The sequence below is a fragment of the Orbicella franksi genome, chromosome 6 (genome assembly GCF_964199315.1).
Source record: "Orbicella franksi chromosome 6, jaOrbFran1.1, whole genome shotgun sequence".
Taxonomy (NCBI): domain Eukaryota; kingdom Metazoa; phylum Cnidaria; class Anthozoa; order Scleractinia; family Merulinidae; genus Orbicella; species Orbicella franksi.
The window spans coordinates 21,193,668-21,207,634 of record NC_138150.1 but is presented as its reverse complement, the minus strand read 5'-3'; the positions used below and the strand labels follow the sequence as shown (position 1 = coordinate 21,207,634).

General features: G+C 38.6%; 1 protein-coding gene across 1 annotated transcript in view; it reads left to right on the top strand.

Moving 5' to 3' along the window:
- The window catches only part of LOC145489883 (tuberin-like), a 37,773-nt gene that overhangs the window by 8,973 nt on the left and 14,833 nt on the right, over positions 1-13,967 (top strand). The window contains exons 7-23 of the mRNA XM_081468954.1: positions 891-977; positions 1,575-1,623; positions 3,154-3,279; positions 4,626-4,699; positions 5,264-5,390; positions 5,974-6,117; positions 6,394-6,537; positions 7,999-8,102; positions 8,309-8,390; positions 8,949-9,104; positions 9,739-9,798; positions 10,348-10,416; positions 11,069-11,191; positions 11,783-11,898; positions 12,277-12,355; positions 12,654-12,776; positions 12,981-13,064. Of these exons, the coding sequence (XP_081325080.1) occupies positions 891-977; positions 1,575-1,623; positions 3,154-3,279; positions 4,626-4,699; positions 5,264-5,390; positions 5,974-6,117; positions 6,394-6,537; positions 7,999-8,102; positions 8,309-8,390; positions 8,949-9,104; positions 9,739-9,798; positions 10,348-10,416; positions 11,069-11,191; positions 11,783-11,898; positions 12,277-12,355; positions 12,654-12,776; positions 12,981-13,064 (1,747 nt within the window). The remainder of the gene's footprint in view (positions 1-890; positions 978-1,574; positions 1,624-3,153; positions 3,280-4,625; positions 4,700-5,263; positions 5,391-5,973; positions 6,118-6,393; positions 6,538-7,998; positions 8,103-8,308; positions 8,391-8,948; positions 9,105-9,738; positions 9,799-10,347; positions 10,417-11,068; positions 11,192-11,782; positions 11,899-12,276; positions 12,356-12,653; positions 12,777-12,980; positions 13,065-13,967) is intronic.

Here is a 13,967-nt window from a genome sequence, read left to right as displayed (position 1 = left end):
ATGAAAAGTTAATAAAATACAGAAAGAATTGTATGATAAGAAACTTATTTGTTAGCATGACAATGGGCTTGGCTTGCTGTTCAGAGTTTTTGTCAAAGCTTGCATTTTCCTTTTCCTACCTGTAATGTATGCATGTATGTACGTTTGAGTAAATACATGTATGCAAGGTCTGTACTGGGACAATACTGGTGTGAGGTCTTGACAGTATGGACTGGGCTCAGCAAGCTTGGTACAAAAAAGACCAAGGGCCTATATTCCTCCAGCACAGTCCCAAGCAAGCTGGTAAAACATTGCAAACTTGTGCAATTTGAGCCAACTAGGCATATAGTCAGGTCTGGTATTAAACAAAAAAAAGGAAGAGTTGGAAAAAAAGAGAACAAAGGAATCTTTAATGTGGATGCGAATTCCTTCAGAAACAGAACACAAAACTACCATTTGAGAAAATCTTCAAGGGTGATTGTGCAGGATCATTTGGGATAGTGCACGGTCCAATACTTAAAGAACATTGGACTGGCAATGGAGCAATCTTATTGGTCGATTTTAGTTATTAGCCCTCTGAACTAATTAACTTAGTCATGTAATTGCTTACATAGAGTAACAACTTTTAAAGGAGTGTGTTTAAAACATGAAATGGCAAAATGATGAAATGGCACTTAACAATGAGGGATATGATTAACCCATACAGTTATTGAGAGCTAGCCACTATCAAGTCAGTGCTATTTAGGCTTAGTAACCTGAGTGCTGTGTGTATATCTAGACTAACCATTAGTGCCATTTTGTACTTTAAACAAGCCTCTTTTAAAGGTATTAATGCATGATGATTCTCTTGTACAGTCATGTAACTTAACTTCTAGTCCATTGTCTAATTGCTTGGGGTTCTGAAATTACAGAATGGATGTTTTCATGCCTCTCCTGAGTAATGTGATTCACTACAACTCCAGCTTTCTTGATGAGGACGTTGTGTCAGGCATTGTTAAGTAAGTGGAACTGGTGCTTCGTGTTATTTGCCACTCAACACACACTGCTTGAGAAATAATCTCACTTTGTCAACTGATCAGGAAGGGTAATTAAATGTGATATGTTTATCCACAAGCTGAGCAATGCTTTCATTTCAGCTCTACTTTGTACAACTTTGAGTATTTTGTGAAAAAAGGAAATATATTTAATATTTAAAATCTCAAATCAATTGGCATGGTTTAATAGGAAATGAAAATGTGATTAATATAATATGTTATAATTACCTTTTGCTTACTTGTCACAATCGTCTTCGAAAGTTTAGGGTGCGTCTTATAACCGAGTGCGCCTTATAAGTGAATAAATACGGCATGTGAAACTAAATGTGCTATGTTTATCCACAAGCTGATCGATACTTTTATTTCAGCATTAGATCATGCAACCCTGATTATTTGTGAAAAAAGGGAAAGAAAGCACTTATCTAAAATCCCAAGTTGACTGGGTTGTAACTTTCATGATCACGATCTGCCAAAACAAGACTTGGATCTAGACAAGGTGTCCTTCAGATACAGATAAGTGACCACTAATAAAATATTAATGACATCATTAATTCTTTTCAGAGAAACTTGCCGTCTTTCAAGAACAACTAAGGAAGATGAAAATGTTGAGGTAAAAATTACAAACACGATTATCTGAACTTGTTTAAGTCGTACTGTCTTATCGGTAGAACTGTAAGAAATTGGAATTCCAACTGAAAATATTCTGCATTGTTTAAATGTTATTTTTTTTATACATTTTAGGGACCGTTCATTTTTTGTCAGGTAGGGGGGGCTGGTGGGATTTGGGGGGGGGGCATGCGAAAAGAAATGGCTTTCGAGGAGGGGCCATCCCAAAAAAATAAGGGAAAAAGGGGGGGTCACGTGAAATATTTTAGTAAAACTTTAAAATGGCATAATGTTTGAATATCAAAAAAATTGCTATAGAATAAACATAGAAGGCAGGATACAAATTTATTACAAACTTTCCTTCTGCTTTAAAAAAACGTTTGGCGACAAAAAGCATTTGTAGCTACTGAAAAGAAGTATTTAACACTGTTATTTTCGAATGCAACTTTCACTGGCACTCATCTTCATCTTCGCTGTCGTCCAGTTCTTCGTCGCCGCTTGTGCTGCTATGGGAGTCTCTTTCACCGATGCTGCAAGAAGCAGCAATGCTTTCCGTCAGAGTGTACTCTTCAGGGTATATGAAGGTGTAAACATAATCTCTGACTTCCTGCTCAAGGTTGGTGGTGATTCTGCTTCTTGCAGCATTGGTGAAATAATTCCCTTCCAAGAGCTGTGCGATGTATGGCCCATCTCTTCTAAATAACGACGTGGCAACATCCTCAACTTTAATACACTCTTCCGGGACGGCCGTTCTAGGAGGGTACACAAGGCATTGTGGAAGATCATTTCCTAGCGGGTTTCCAACACAGATTCCATAAACTCGTTGGACGTTGTTTTCAGTCCGCTTCCTCTTTCTCTCATTTGACTTTCTGCGGTTCTCTTTTTTCCTTCTCCTTTTGTTGATGTGCTGTTTGAGTATGCCCTTGAATATGCTGTTATAATTGCTCTTATTTTCTAGTGCTTCCGTGTCCTGCTTGACCTTCGTCAACTTAGCTTCTATACATTTGATCTGCTCTACATTAAAACTGTGGGCATTCATCAATTCAGATGAGGGAGATGCCAATGAGAGGCCAAATGCCACACGCTCAGGGCGAGCCATAACTAGGAGATCCGAAATTGACATCTCTTTCTTTTGATATGTTTTTCAAACAACAGCTCTCTGTAGTATAGGGATTGTAAATATTGTCTTCACAGTGAGCAAAAAACGTGAAGTAGGGGCATAATAGAGAAATATTAAAAAAAGTTGAAATCTAAATATTGTTTGTTCAATTTTTTTTTGGGGGGGGTCATCCCAAAAAATGACCGCTATAAGGGGGGGGGGGGATGTGAAAAAATTGGTAAGCTGAGGGGGGGTCATGCAATTTTTAAAGCCCTCCCTCCCTCATAAAAAATGAACGGTCCCTTATCCATTAAAACATAAACCTTACCATTAAAATATTAGTAGCATTCTGAAGGCATTGGTAAACTCCAAAATATTTTAAAAAGCTGTTTGATATAATGACTGTGCTACTTGATATTATTTTGTATTCTTTAGCTCTGCTTGAGCCTGTTGGATGCTGTTGTGCGTTACTGCTGTCTGCCATCTAATGCCTTGTTTGAGTTCATAGCCACTGCTTGTAGAGCCGTGAACATTGAGAAATTCTGCCAACACAGCTGGAAGGTAATTGGGGTTTGCATGTCGTATAACTTTGGGACTCAGAAAACCGTGAACACTTTAATTTGATTCTGACAGAACAATATGGTACTGACTAATCACAATAAAGTTCAGGATACGAGAGGAAACCTCAAAACAAACTAGTAACCGTTGCTCTTTGCTGTTTAGTTTTCTCATGCCTAATTGGCTTTTTCCTTGCTACACAATAACAGTCCATAAATATTTCTGGTGTTTACAGTTTTCCAAGTCTCACATTGAGCTATGGTTGAACCTTTGATATTGCATGCCTTCCACTGACTGTATAAGCTGAATGTAGTTAAGAAAAAAAAACAACAGCAACAAACAAACAAGCAGATAATGGCTGAACACTGTTAAAAATTCAGTTAAAATACATATCAAGGGTTAAGTGATTGTCACCTTATATTATGCATTCACACTATCCACTTAGAGTTAAGACATATCGGCTATAACAAGAATTTCCCCAAGCAAATTAAATTTGACCTGAATTGGATTCAAATATATGTTGTACTGTCATTAATACAAGATTTTAACATCAATCAATTTTACAGTACAGTGGAACCTCCAGCTGCGACCATCTTTCGTAAGCGACCACCTCTCCTCAGCAACCAGTTTTCCAAAATACCAAAAGTTTCCCAGTCAAATCACTATATTTGGAACCTCTTGTAAGCGACTACCTCTCGTAAGCGACCGCGACCAGTTATAGAGCTGAACATTTGAAATTATCTTTTATTTTTAACCTTCCGTAAGTGACCACTTGACAGATAATAGAGCGAAAATTGGATAATAAGGAGTTGTTACATTATTGCATTCCTGGGTAGTACCCCATTTTTCTCGAAATAGATTTTTCACAGAATAAAACTTTAAAACTTTAAAGAGAAAATGCACATACACTGTACTCTACCAGTCTTAAAAGAGACAACCTAAATGTACTAAAATTACCATATGCTAATAAGCAACATTTTGACCCAATATGCAGTTCTAAGCTCTCGTAAGCGACCACCTCCAGTAAGCGACCACATAGGCTTGACAATTTTGGGTGGTCGCTTACGGGAGGTTTGACAGTAGTTTCAGGCCTCATTTGAACTTTTGTCAGTTTTATTATAATTCGTAATAAATTCGCATTATTTTTGAGCAGTTTTCAATTGATTGTTGTAAAACCAAAACCAAACCAATCACTCACCAATTAGGCTACTCAGCCCGACAATAGCAAACCGTAGAAAAACTAAAACTAAAACTAAGGTAATTGCCTGATTACTTTTGACACTCAATCGAAAAACCGCTCTATACCTTGTATTTTAAAACTAAGCTTAAGAATTTGTTTTGGATGTTAGATTATGCGAAATTTGCTTGGGACTCACCTAGGACATAGTGGAGTTTACACCATGTGCAGTATTATGGAGGACAGGTAGAGTTGAAGATCTCATTGCTCATTATAATATTAATAATAATTATTTAAGGTAAGTATTACGTACAGTGAGTAGTACCTAGCTACACACCCTTAACGTGCATTGGAATCTCTGTACGTATTGAATGCCCACTATGCTAGTTAAAGAAAATAACAGCCAATCACAGCTAAGCATATCGCTCCCATGCAATTCTTGCGAGAAGAAAACAAAGTCTAATTCTCAGAACAAAGGAACCTTGCAAGAAAGGTATAGCGAAGAGTGAATGTTTTAACCGAGAAAATACAAGATTCTGTGGTAGTTGTAACATGTAGGTTTACCTTTGAAGCCAGGACTTTGATTACTTCAGTTATCAAGTTACATGACATTCCAGAACCAAATGCTTATCTATATCTGTGATGCAGCATGCATTAAAGTCAACAGAGAAGTTGGTTTTAGTTTTCTATTGTAAAAGACATTTTCTACGTGGTCTTGTTTATCCACATTAACTTGAAAACAATATAGGCCTAGAATGTACAACATTGTTTCGTTCAATGCAGCGTTCTTTCCTTTTTGTCAATGTACAGTGACCATGGCTCAGATGTGATGTTGTTGCGAGGTTCTGTGTTTTTCATTGGAATGTGTTTGTGGGGCTCGCAGAGGGTAACAAACCTCAAGTATTCCAATTCAACTGTTTTGCCTTCTATGCTACAGGTGAGGCTTCTAAAAGTCAACAGGATTCAGTGATTCTGTGGCAGTCACTGTTTATGATGTGTGTCATTGTGATTGCATGGCCTGATCCAACCTCAACAGTTTTATAAAACAAAGACTGTAAAATGCAGTGACTTATCATTGCTACATGTATGATGCCTGAAGCAAAATGTCTACATAACAAATGCGATCGAGCATGCGTAACATGATTGATTTATTTCCTTATGTTTGTGAGGTTTCTAAAAGAAACCTCTCCCTGTTTGCATGCAGGTAAAAGTGTTTTATAATGCGAAACAACGTCTGTTAAAGGAGCTCAGTCACGGTATTTTGTGTTATTTTGGCCATGTGCAAAATTACCTTTAACTTGAAAGAAACCTGAAAATAGTAGGTTGCTAAGATAGAAAATAGCTAAGAGATAATAATAAACCATAGAGGAACAAGGATGGTTAAGGATGGAGAAGACTGACACGGATTACAAACGAAGAAATTTAGGCTAAACTAGTTGATAAAGGTAAAACGATTAAGGAGCAAGGTGATTACTGCAATCCCATAAAGATCACTATCATACGTTATTGTTTTTCTCTAGGCTCTGTCATGTCATCACAGTTTAGTGGCCTTAGAAGTGACACTGTCGTTACAAAGGCTGGTTAAGAAGTATGGCCATGAACTTCATGTTGTGGCTTGGGATGCAGTGTTGGACATCACTGAAGCTCTGCTACAGCAGATTGAGGTATGGAATGATATTAGTGATTCTCCGGAGGGTATGACTTCTGTTGTTTCTTTAAAGTATTAGAAAAGTGAGAGAAAGTCTGTTCTTACTGTATCTGTCCGTTCTGTGAGCTGTCACAATCGAAGATGAAGTGAATCGTGCAATCTCATTGATATAATGAGAAGTCCAGAATTTTTTGGTCCACTGACGTCTTTAAGCCATTTTATAACAGCAATTTTTTTTAAATATTTCGTAAAATAAATTTTTTAAAGACAGTTTATTTTCTGCTGATCTTAGGAGTATAGCCCAGGAGATAATGCGTTGATAGAAAATCTTCACACGCTGTTGACCAGTATAGAGGATCTTTACGAGTCCGGAAAGTTCAATGGCCCAGAAGAAAGGTTCTTTGGTATGGTAGAGAAGACCGCCAGTATGCGACCAGTAAGGAGCTCTGCAAATTCAAACAACTTGACCAACACACTAAGAACCAGCAAGCCTAGCCTGTTCCAGTCTCTCGGTCAGTGGGGACGACGAGCGGGGCGACCAGCGGGGTCCTCCGCCTTCTGTTTTTCCCTCCCAGACCACGCTCGTCGCCCGCCCGCTTTTTTGACCATTCCCACTTACTGAGAGCTTGGAACAGTCCATAGCTAACCAAGTATTTGAAAACTGAAAATTACTTGACTTGTCTTACTTGACCATAGGGTCTTAGACCTGGAAGAAAAGATAGACTTGGTTATAGTTAACTGATGATGTTATTTATGTCATAATACAATATGAACTTAAAATATAACTAGTCTGTAGGCGAATTAGCGTAATTTTCTGACCTAAAGTTTAGAAGTTCCTGGAAAGAATTAACACCTACCCATTCCTACTTAAAGGATATCCTATTTAACAATTAGACTACGATCAGGAGTTTTCTTTTAAACAATTAGATTATGAACTCGAGATTTCTATTTAAACAATAGAGTGTTTCTGTCGAGGAACTGTCGGCTGATAGTTGTCCCCCGGAAATTTGATGTTCTTAAAACAAATATTTGCCCGAGAAGCGAAGCTTCGAGGGCAAATTTGCTAGTTTAAAGAACATCAAATTTCCAAGGGGCAACCATAAGACCGATAGTTCCGAGAGATAAACACTCTATTGTCTTTATTGTTCACCACTAAATTTTCTTCCGTGCGCCAATTCAAGAATCATATTGTATTATTTGCAACATTTTTAGATGAAAGACATGACAGTCAGATGTAAAATTTGAAAAAGAAAACCGACAAACACTCAGTTCATACAATTTCAATTCCTTATTTTCTACAAACACGCTTGTTTACAGAAAATTTTTCACGGACGAGTACTATCCATCCGGGTATTTTCCGCGGACGGGCACTATGGGCTGACAGTGTCTCTCCGTGGACGAACACTATCGCACCACGTGATCAATTTAAACCAATAAGAATCGGACAAAATTTAGTGGTGAACTATAACACGTGGTAGTTGACAAGGGCGCAGCCCGAGTCAGCTATCACGCACAGAAATCGAGAGCGAATAATCTAATTGTTTTAGAATAAATCTGCTAGTCGTTCAAAACTTTATCTAAATGCTCTTCACAGACACTTTGAAAACGTCAAGAAGCGGCCGTGATTTTGTTAACAAGGGCACACTGCTACGTTACTCACTACCTATCACAGAATAGATAGACTATCACGCGATAGAAATCTCGAGCTCATAATCTAATTGTTAAATAGAAAGCGGGGAGAGAACCAATCATATTCGCGGATTTTCAAGAGAGCACAGCTGAGTGGCTACTAACGAACGTTAGATTATCATTTCATCGTTGCGTTCAGTGTGTCGTTGCTGTCAGAATCTTTAGTCCAGTTATACACCAATTAACAACACATTTTTATTTTTTCCAGGAAAAATCTCTTCATATTTTAGTTTCGTTCAAGGCTCAGACAGTTCATCCTGCGCAAGTGGGATGGCTTACGAACCTTCACAATTTGATGGAAAAGTACTTTAGGTACAGTGGTGTTACAACAATTATGATTTATTTGTGACTATGTTTGAATTCTCTCGTTAAAAAAACCCTGTACATGTAAGTTATCGTAAAAAAAAAAGCTAGCATCTATACGTGACAAGTGTTCAGAAACAACAACCTTCGCCTGGAAGATCACACTTTACGAACTACTGCTACTCCATTTACTTTGTCACTGTTTTCTTTATCAGATACGAAATTCGCACTAGTGTCAGAGTTAAAGTCCTTGCTGTTTTATCATCTGTGTTGACGTCGTATGTTCACTGGTACGAGGTAAGCTTAATAGTCGTGAGTACATAACCATGAGAAACTAACAGTGCCTCATACAGGCTAGTGTGCCAAACACCCGCTGTTATTTATGACCTGGGGAACTTAGGAGAATGACTAAGAGAATAACGCGACTTCTCTGGGACAGAACTGTATTTGAAACAAACCAGTGGCATTTGATCCCTGCCAAATGAAAACACATATCGTAAAAAAAGAAAAAAGAAAAACAAACGAAAAAGAAGAGTGCATGTTGCTACTTTAGAATATGTGGAAGGCTGGCTTGCTTATTGGTTAGTGTGCAGTCGGTCTTAGTTCACAAACCTCCACATTTTTTTAATCTCTGTTTGATTTTTATTTGTTGTTGTGTGGAAATTACGAAACGTGAAACTAGCTGGACTCTGGATCATTACCAGTCCGAATTCGTACCCTGGCCGGGGTCTCTGTGTTCTGAACCACCCGGCTTTTCAAGTCTTTCAAGTTTTACAATTTGTTTTGTTTTGTTTGTTTGTTTTTAGACCAGGGGGCAGACATCGGGAATTAATTGTAAATTCATCACCCTTTTAGGAAGAGCTGTTAGAGTCTGCAGTGTTGCCATACCTAAATCACATTGGTGAAGATCAAGATGTGACTGTCCGTAATGTAGCTGTACAAATTCTTCTGGACTTGTGCCAAATGGTTGATTCTCAGAAGTGTCAAGATTTCTTGGACATTATCGAGAAGGTATTTCAAGTTCGTCAAGTTCATTTATTCTCTCTTGTGCTATTTGTCTCAGGCTAAGAACTTTGAAAAACCAAACTAGAAAATGGTTTCTCAAACTCATTGATAATTCATCAAGTTTAAACAAAGGAAGTCATGACCGTGGCGGTGTTTGGATATCTGATCTCAATTAGCATAGATTTTTACGATTATAGTTCTCCGTTTTCTCCTTAACTTTAGTTTTGATTGAAAGTTTTTTTTATTTTTTTTAGTTTTGACTCAAGACAGTTTTTGATCACATTGACAAACACCTCGAAGTTCGTCAAAAATACTCCGCTGCGCGTCGTATTTTCAACTCTCTTCTAGGTGTTTGGAAATGTGGTCAAACACGGCCTCTCGTGTTTGATATATTACGTCAAATACTAAACTGAGTGGTAACAACACCTAGCAATACTGTGGAGTGTTTTTGCATGACGTCATGGCAGCCATATTGGTTTCCAAACAATGAAGTAGCGGCGTTGTTGGTGTACCAAACCAATCCAGTGGGAGTTGAAATCTTTTTTACGTGAACACTTTCTTGTGCTCCGATAGATGTGTATGATTCCTGACCGCGTGAGTGAAAACGCTCTATAAAAGAGAACATTGATTTTGGTTTCAGGTCATCAGTAGACATGTGGAACTACAAGGGAAACATCCTCCTTTTGAGCAGCGGGAACAGGTAATGGACTTCCAGCAAGTTGCACTGCAAACTAGTAGTGAGAACTGTCGTTCGGTTGTTCTTGCAAAAAAGAGCTCGCTGTTTTCAAATTCTGGTTTCAAACAACAACTTTATTGATTCACAACAACGTAAAGTGAACTGCAGGATAAGTGACCCTCTGTCCGAAGAATTACATATCGACTAAAAAAGAGAGATTATTACACACGGGGTTCTAGTTTTCATCACACTATGACTTAAGTTCATTGCACTTATTTTAAGTTTTCAATACTACTAAAACAAATAATTTTAAACCTATGTTACCTTATCTCGCCTCCTGGCCCATTAGCAAGTTTAACTTGACTTTAAGCATACGTGAAAACTATTGAAACAAATTAATTAATAAATCAGTCTTTCTAATGTTAAAAATCACAGAGAAATTGCACGATCATCGTTTGGGTGCAATCGTTGGTTTTTGTGAAGTGGTGTTTTTTTTAGTGTGATACGAGTGCATTTAGCTACCAGTAACTTAATTTGTTGAAATATTGCATGTTCTTATCCGATAATGTGCAGTTGTTGCAAGAGGAGAAAGAATTAAAGGATGTCAAGACGGCGATCAGTGGACTTGTGGAGGTCTTCAAGGTGGGAATTCCTGTTTTATTTTTTTTCTGTTATCCTGTTCCTGAACGTTAACTTGAAAGCCCTCGTTAAGGTTATGAAGAGTTTCCAAAGTTTATTGTGAAGCCAAAATTCAGTTTACAGATTTACTCACGGCCTTTCACTGACACTAAAACAAATCATTTGGTTACTTCACGTCACTTTGGGAATCAGTCAGGTCTCCAAAGCGACTACGATTTGCATTTCCGAGCGCCAGGCCTGATGTTCAAAATTTAGTTTTTATGTTAGAAATGACCCTTAGGACAAGAACGTAAGTTTGCGAAGATTGTTGACATAGAATAACCTCTATTGAGATGTCATATTGCTGTGAGTATATGTAGAAAAACAGTGTCATTTTCCATCATTGCTATCTTATGATTTCTCAGGTAGAAACCTATTTACACGTGAGATCGTTTTCCACCCACACCGCTATATTCCTATTTCATTTGTTTTTTTTTCCCTTTCCTCCCCCATGTCAACCTTACGGTTAGTGTTCGGGCTCAGTGCACTTGATGATAGATTTCCTGCATCCCAAGAAAGTTTGATACGGCTGCAAGGTTTTCTCTTTACACCAAATAGTAATATTACCAGAACTTTTATTCCTCTTTTTAATTAGTATTCGTTCATTTGTTTATAGCTGAAGTTGTTTCGTTTGCCTCATGGTCACGCTGTACGAACGTTTGAGCTGTTGGTGTCGCACATGAAGGCACATTATTCCCAGGGCTACAGTACCTACATTGCCAGTGTCATCAGAAACTTGGTATGCTCTACGTTTATCCTCAAAAGCGTTATGATATGTTGGAAATATTATGCTGCCATAAAATGTTGTGGGGATCGCTGCGCTTGGATTGGTCGGTTCAAGGTCATTATATCTCCGTAGAGTACGCGGTTGGTTCTAGCCTGCGAGTACAGATGGATTTGCAGCTTTTGTTTCACGCTGAAACAAAAACCGGAATGGATTTGCAGCTTTTGTTTCACGTTGAAACAAAAGCTGGAAATCCCGTCTGTGTTCGCAGGCTAGGCTACGTCACATGGGAGCTCTATCGAGCTGTAATGTTCGCGGCTTGCGTCGAGTTTGAGCACGCGCAATTTCTTCAACATTTTGTAAAGGTGATATTCAAATTGATTTTCGTGCGTTGTTGAGCTACATTTTGTGTCTTTTTGTGAGAATTGCGGAAAGTTCAAGAAGCACTCGTTGACGCCTCGCCTATATTTGCACTTCTCTCATGTCTTAACCAAAGGTAGAAAAAACGCAAAAAGATGATAATTCCCCTTAGAGGAACATTGATGGTTGATATTAAGGAAGATTGAAACGGATGAAATTTAACAATTCAGTGTCTTTGTCTTGCAGGCGTTCGAGTGCTTTCTGAGTTTGCGGTGTGACTCCACATTACGGCTTGGTTTATGCGACACCAGCGAAGAAGGAGGCAGTGCAAAGTTTAGCACTTACTTTACTTGTTTGCCGAGGTAAGGTCTCCTATATACAGGTGGGAGAAAAAAGGAAGTGATCGTTGTCCGGAGTACCCGAGCAGCTACGAATATTCTTGTCCAATCAGAGTGCAGTACGAGCACTTTGTAAGCTCTCCGAGAATGGTCGTGTGTACTTCGTGCCATCTTGATATGTCATGTTACTTGGTAAACTGTGATAGAAGCTGCGGGCTCCGAAAATTGTCAGACTGCCGACTGTATGATCACTCAATTCTGTACCATTGGAGCACCTACAGTATATAGATATGGGTCAATTGACTAGCAGTTGGTAATTTCGATTCTCTGAAGCTAAATGTTGCTTAGTATTTTAAGCTATCCATCTGTAAATTCTTTTTACTTAGTGTTGTTCTATTTCAGTGATTCTGCAGCATCCTCATATCTTGGTGTGATACCTTACTCGGATGTGTTTGAAGCTATTTTGAACTGTTTACAGTATGTAAGTAATTCTTCATCTTTTCAACTTTCTCCTTCGCTTTATGATGGCCATGGTATTTTGTACTAGGCAGAGTGGAGTAAAACGCAAGTCATACATCCTTATTTGTAAAGTTGACTAATTAGCGTTTTTTGCCTTCTTTAAATAACTCCAACAGTTGAGATTTTGTTCAGTCGATTGTCGCAAAACGAATTTCATCAATTATGCATGTTTCGTAGCAACCGCGCTTGCTATGTACATGTAACTATGAGCTCGATAATATATGTAGAGTGTTTCCATGCTCAACTTGTTCACCTTGTAGGAGTGGGACTGGACAGTACTGGAACCTGTTTTGACCGCGCTACCGGAGGTCCTACAAAATAAGAGCCTGATACTCTCAGCCAATCCAGCCCTGAACACGATGACAGCAGTACTCTGCCACATGGTAAGTAACTTTATTTCACTTTACCAGAGTAGCCCATTCAACAACGAGGCTGATATTTATAGGAGTCCTATGGATACTAGCTAAGAAAAGAAGAAAACGTCTTGCCCTGGCCTCGGCCTTTATTGTCCTATGCAAACTGAATTCGTTGTGACAGGGTTACAGAGGACATTGCTTTTTCTCAAAAATGTGTTATTTGTTACGCAGGTATCAGAGCCTTCCTGTATCATTGATCTCCGTCGTGTTCCTCACGGTGTTGGTAGAGCAGGATTACAAGCTTTGATATTCCCGGTGTGTATCAGCTTTTGGTAGTTAACTCCTTCGTCTAGAGAAGTAGGGTTATGGACTATTTATAGCACGTTCTAGTTATCTTCAAGAGAGGATGAGGAGTATGAGAGTTCATCTCCCATATAAACCTTATTCCCAAGGTAATCCCTGGCAAGTTATTTTTTAGACTTGGTACCCAGTTCTTCCGCGGATGTTACCACGCGCGTTGCGTAGATGTTTTCTTGGTGGATGAAAATGCGCGCAAAGCCGTTTGGGCTGTCCACCTGAACAAAATCCGCATCACAGGATTGTCTGTTTCTAGACACTGATGAGATTTCTGAAACCAGGAGCGATCTAAAAATAACGTTGGGAAGAAAGTTTATATCATTATAGGGGAGAAACTCTCTTACCCATCGTCCTCTCATGGTAGGTGATGTTGCCTGAAAAGGATTACGTGCGATATATCCCATCATGCGACGGAGAGCTTGAAAGTGGTTTGGTGTTCGGGGATATCCATAGCTTGTTTGAATGAGTGTGATCTTAATTAATACTGTGCAAGTCGTGTTTGTGGCGTATTAGCCTAGTCCACTATTACGAAAGTTTAGCATGTTGCACATGTAGGTCAAGAGACGCCATTTAATCATAAAAAAAATTATTACCAGTAGGTCAAAAGAACGCTCTACTATGAGTTCGGGTCTCGGAAAAATACTACGCAACTCGCAAAATATCTGCGGGTATTGTTCAACCATCAAATATTGTGTATATATATCACATTTACGAAGTACACCTTGAATACCCTAGTTTTTGAGGCATACTTTTTCGACATGTACACTTTTCAAGAAATGTCTTTCAGTTGTCAGGAATAAAAGCGCCATTTTCTGTGTCCTTATACGATTCTGTGTTGGCTAGGAGTTAAAACAAGCACAT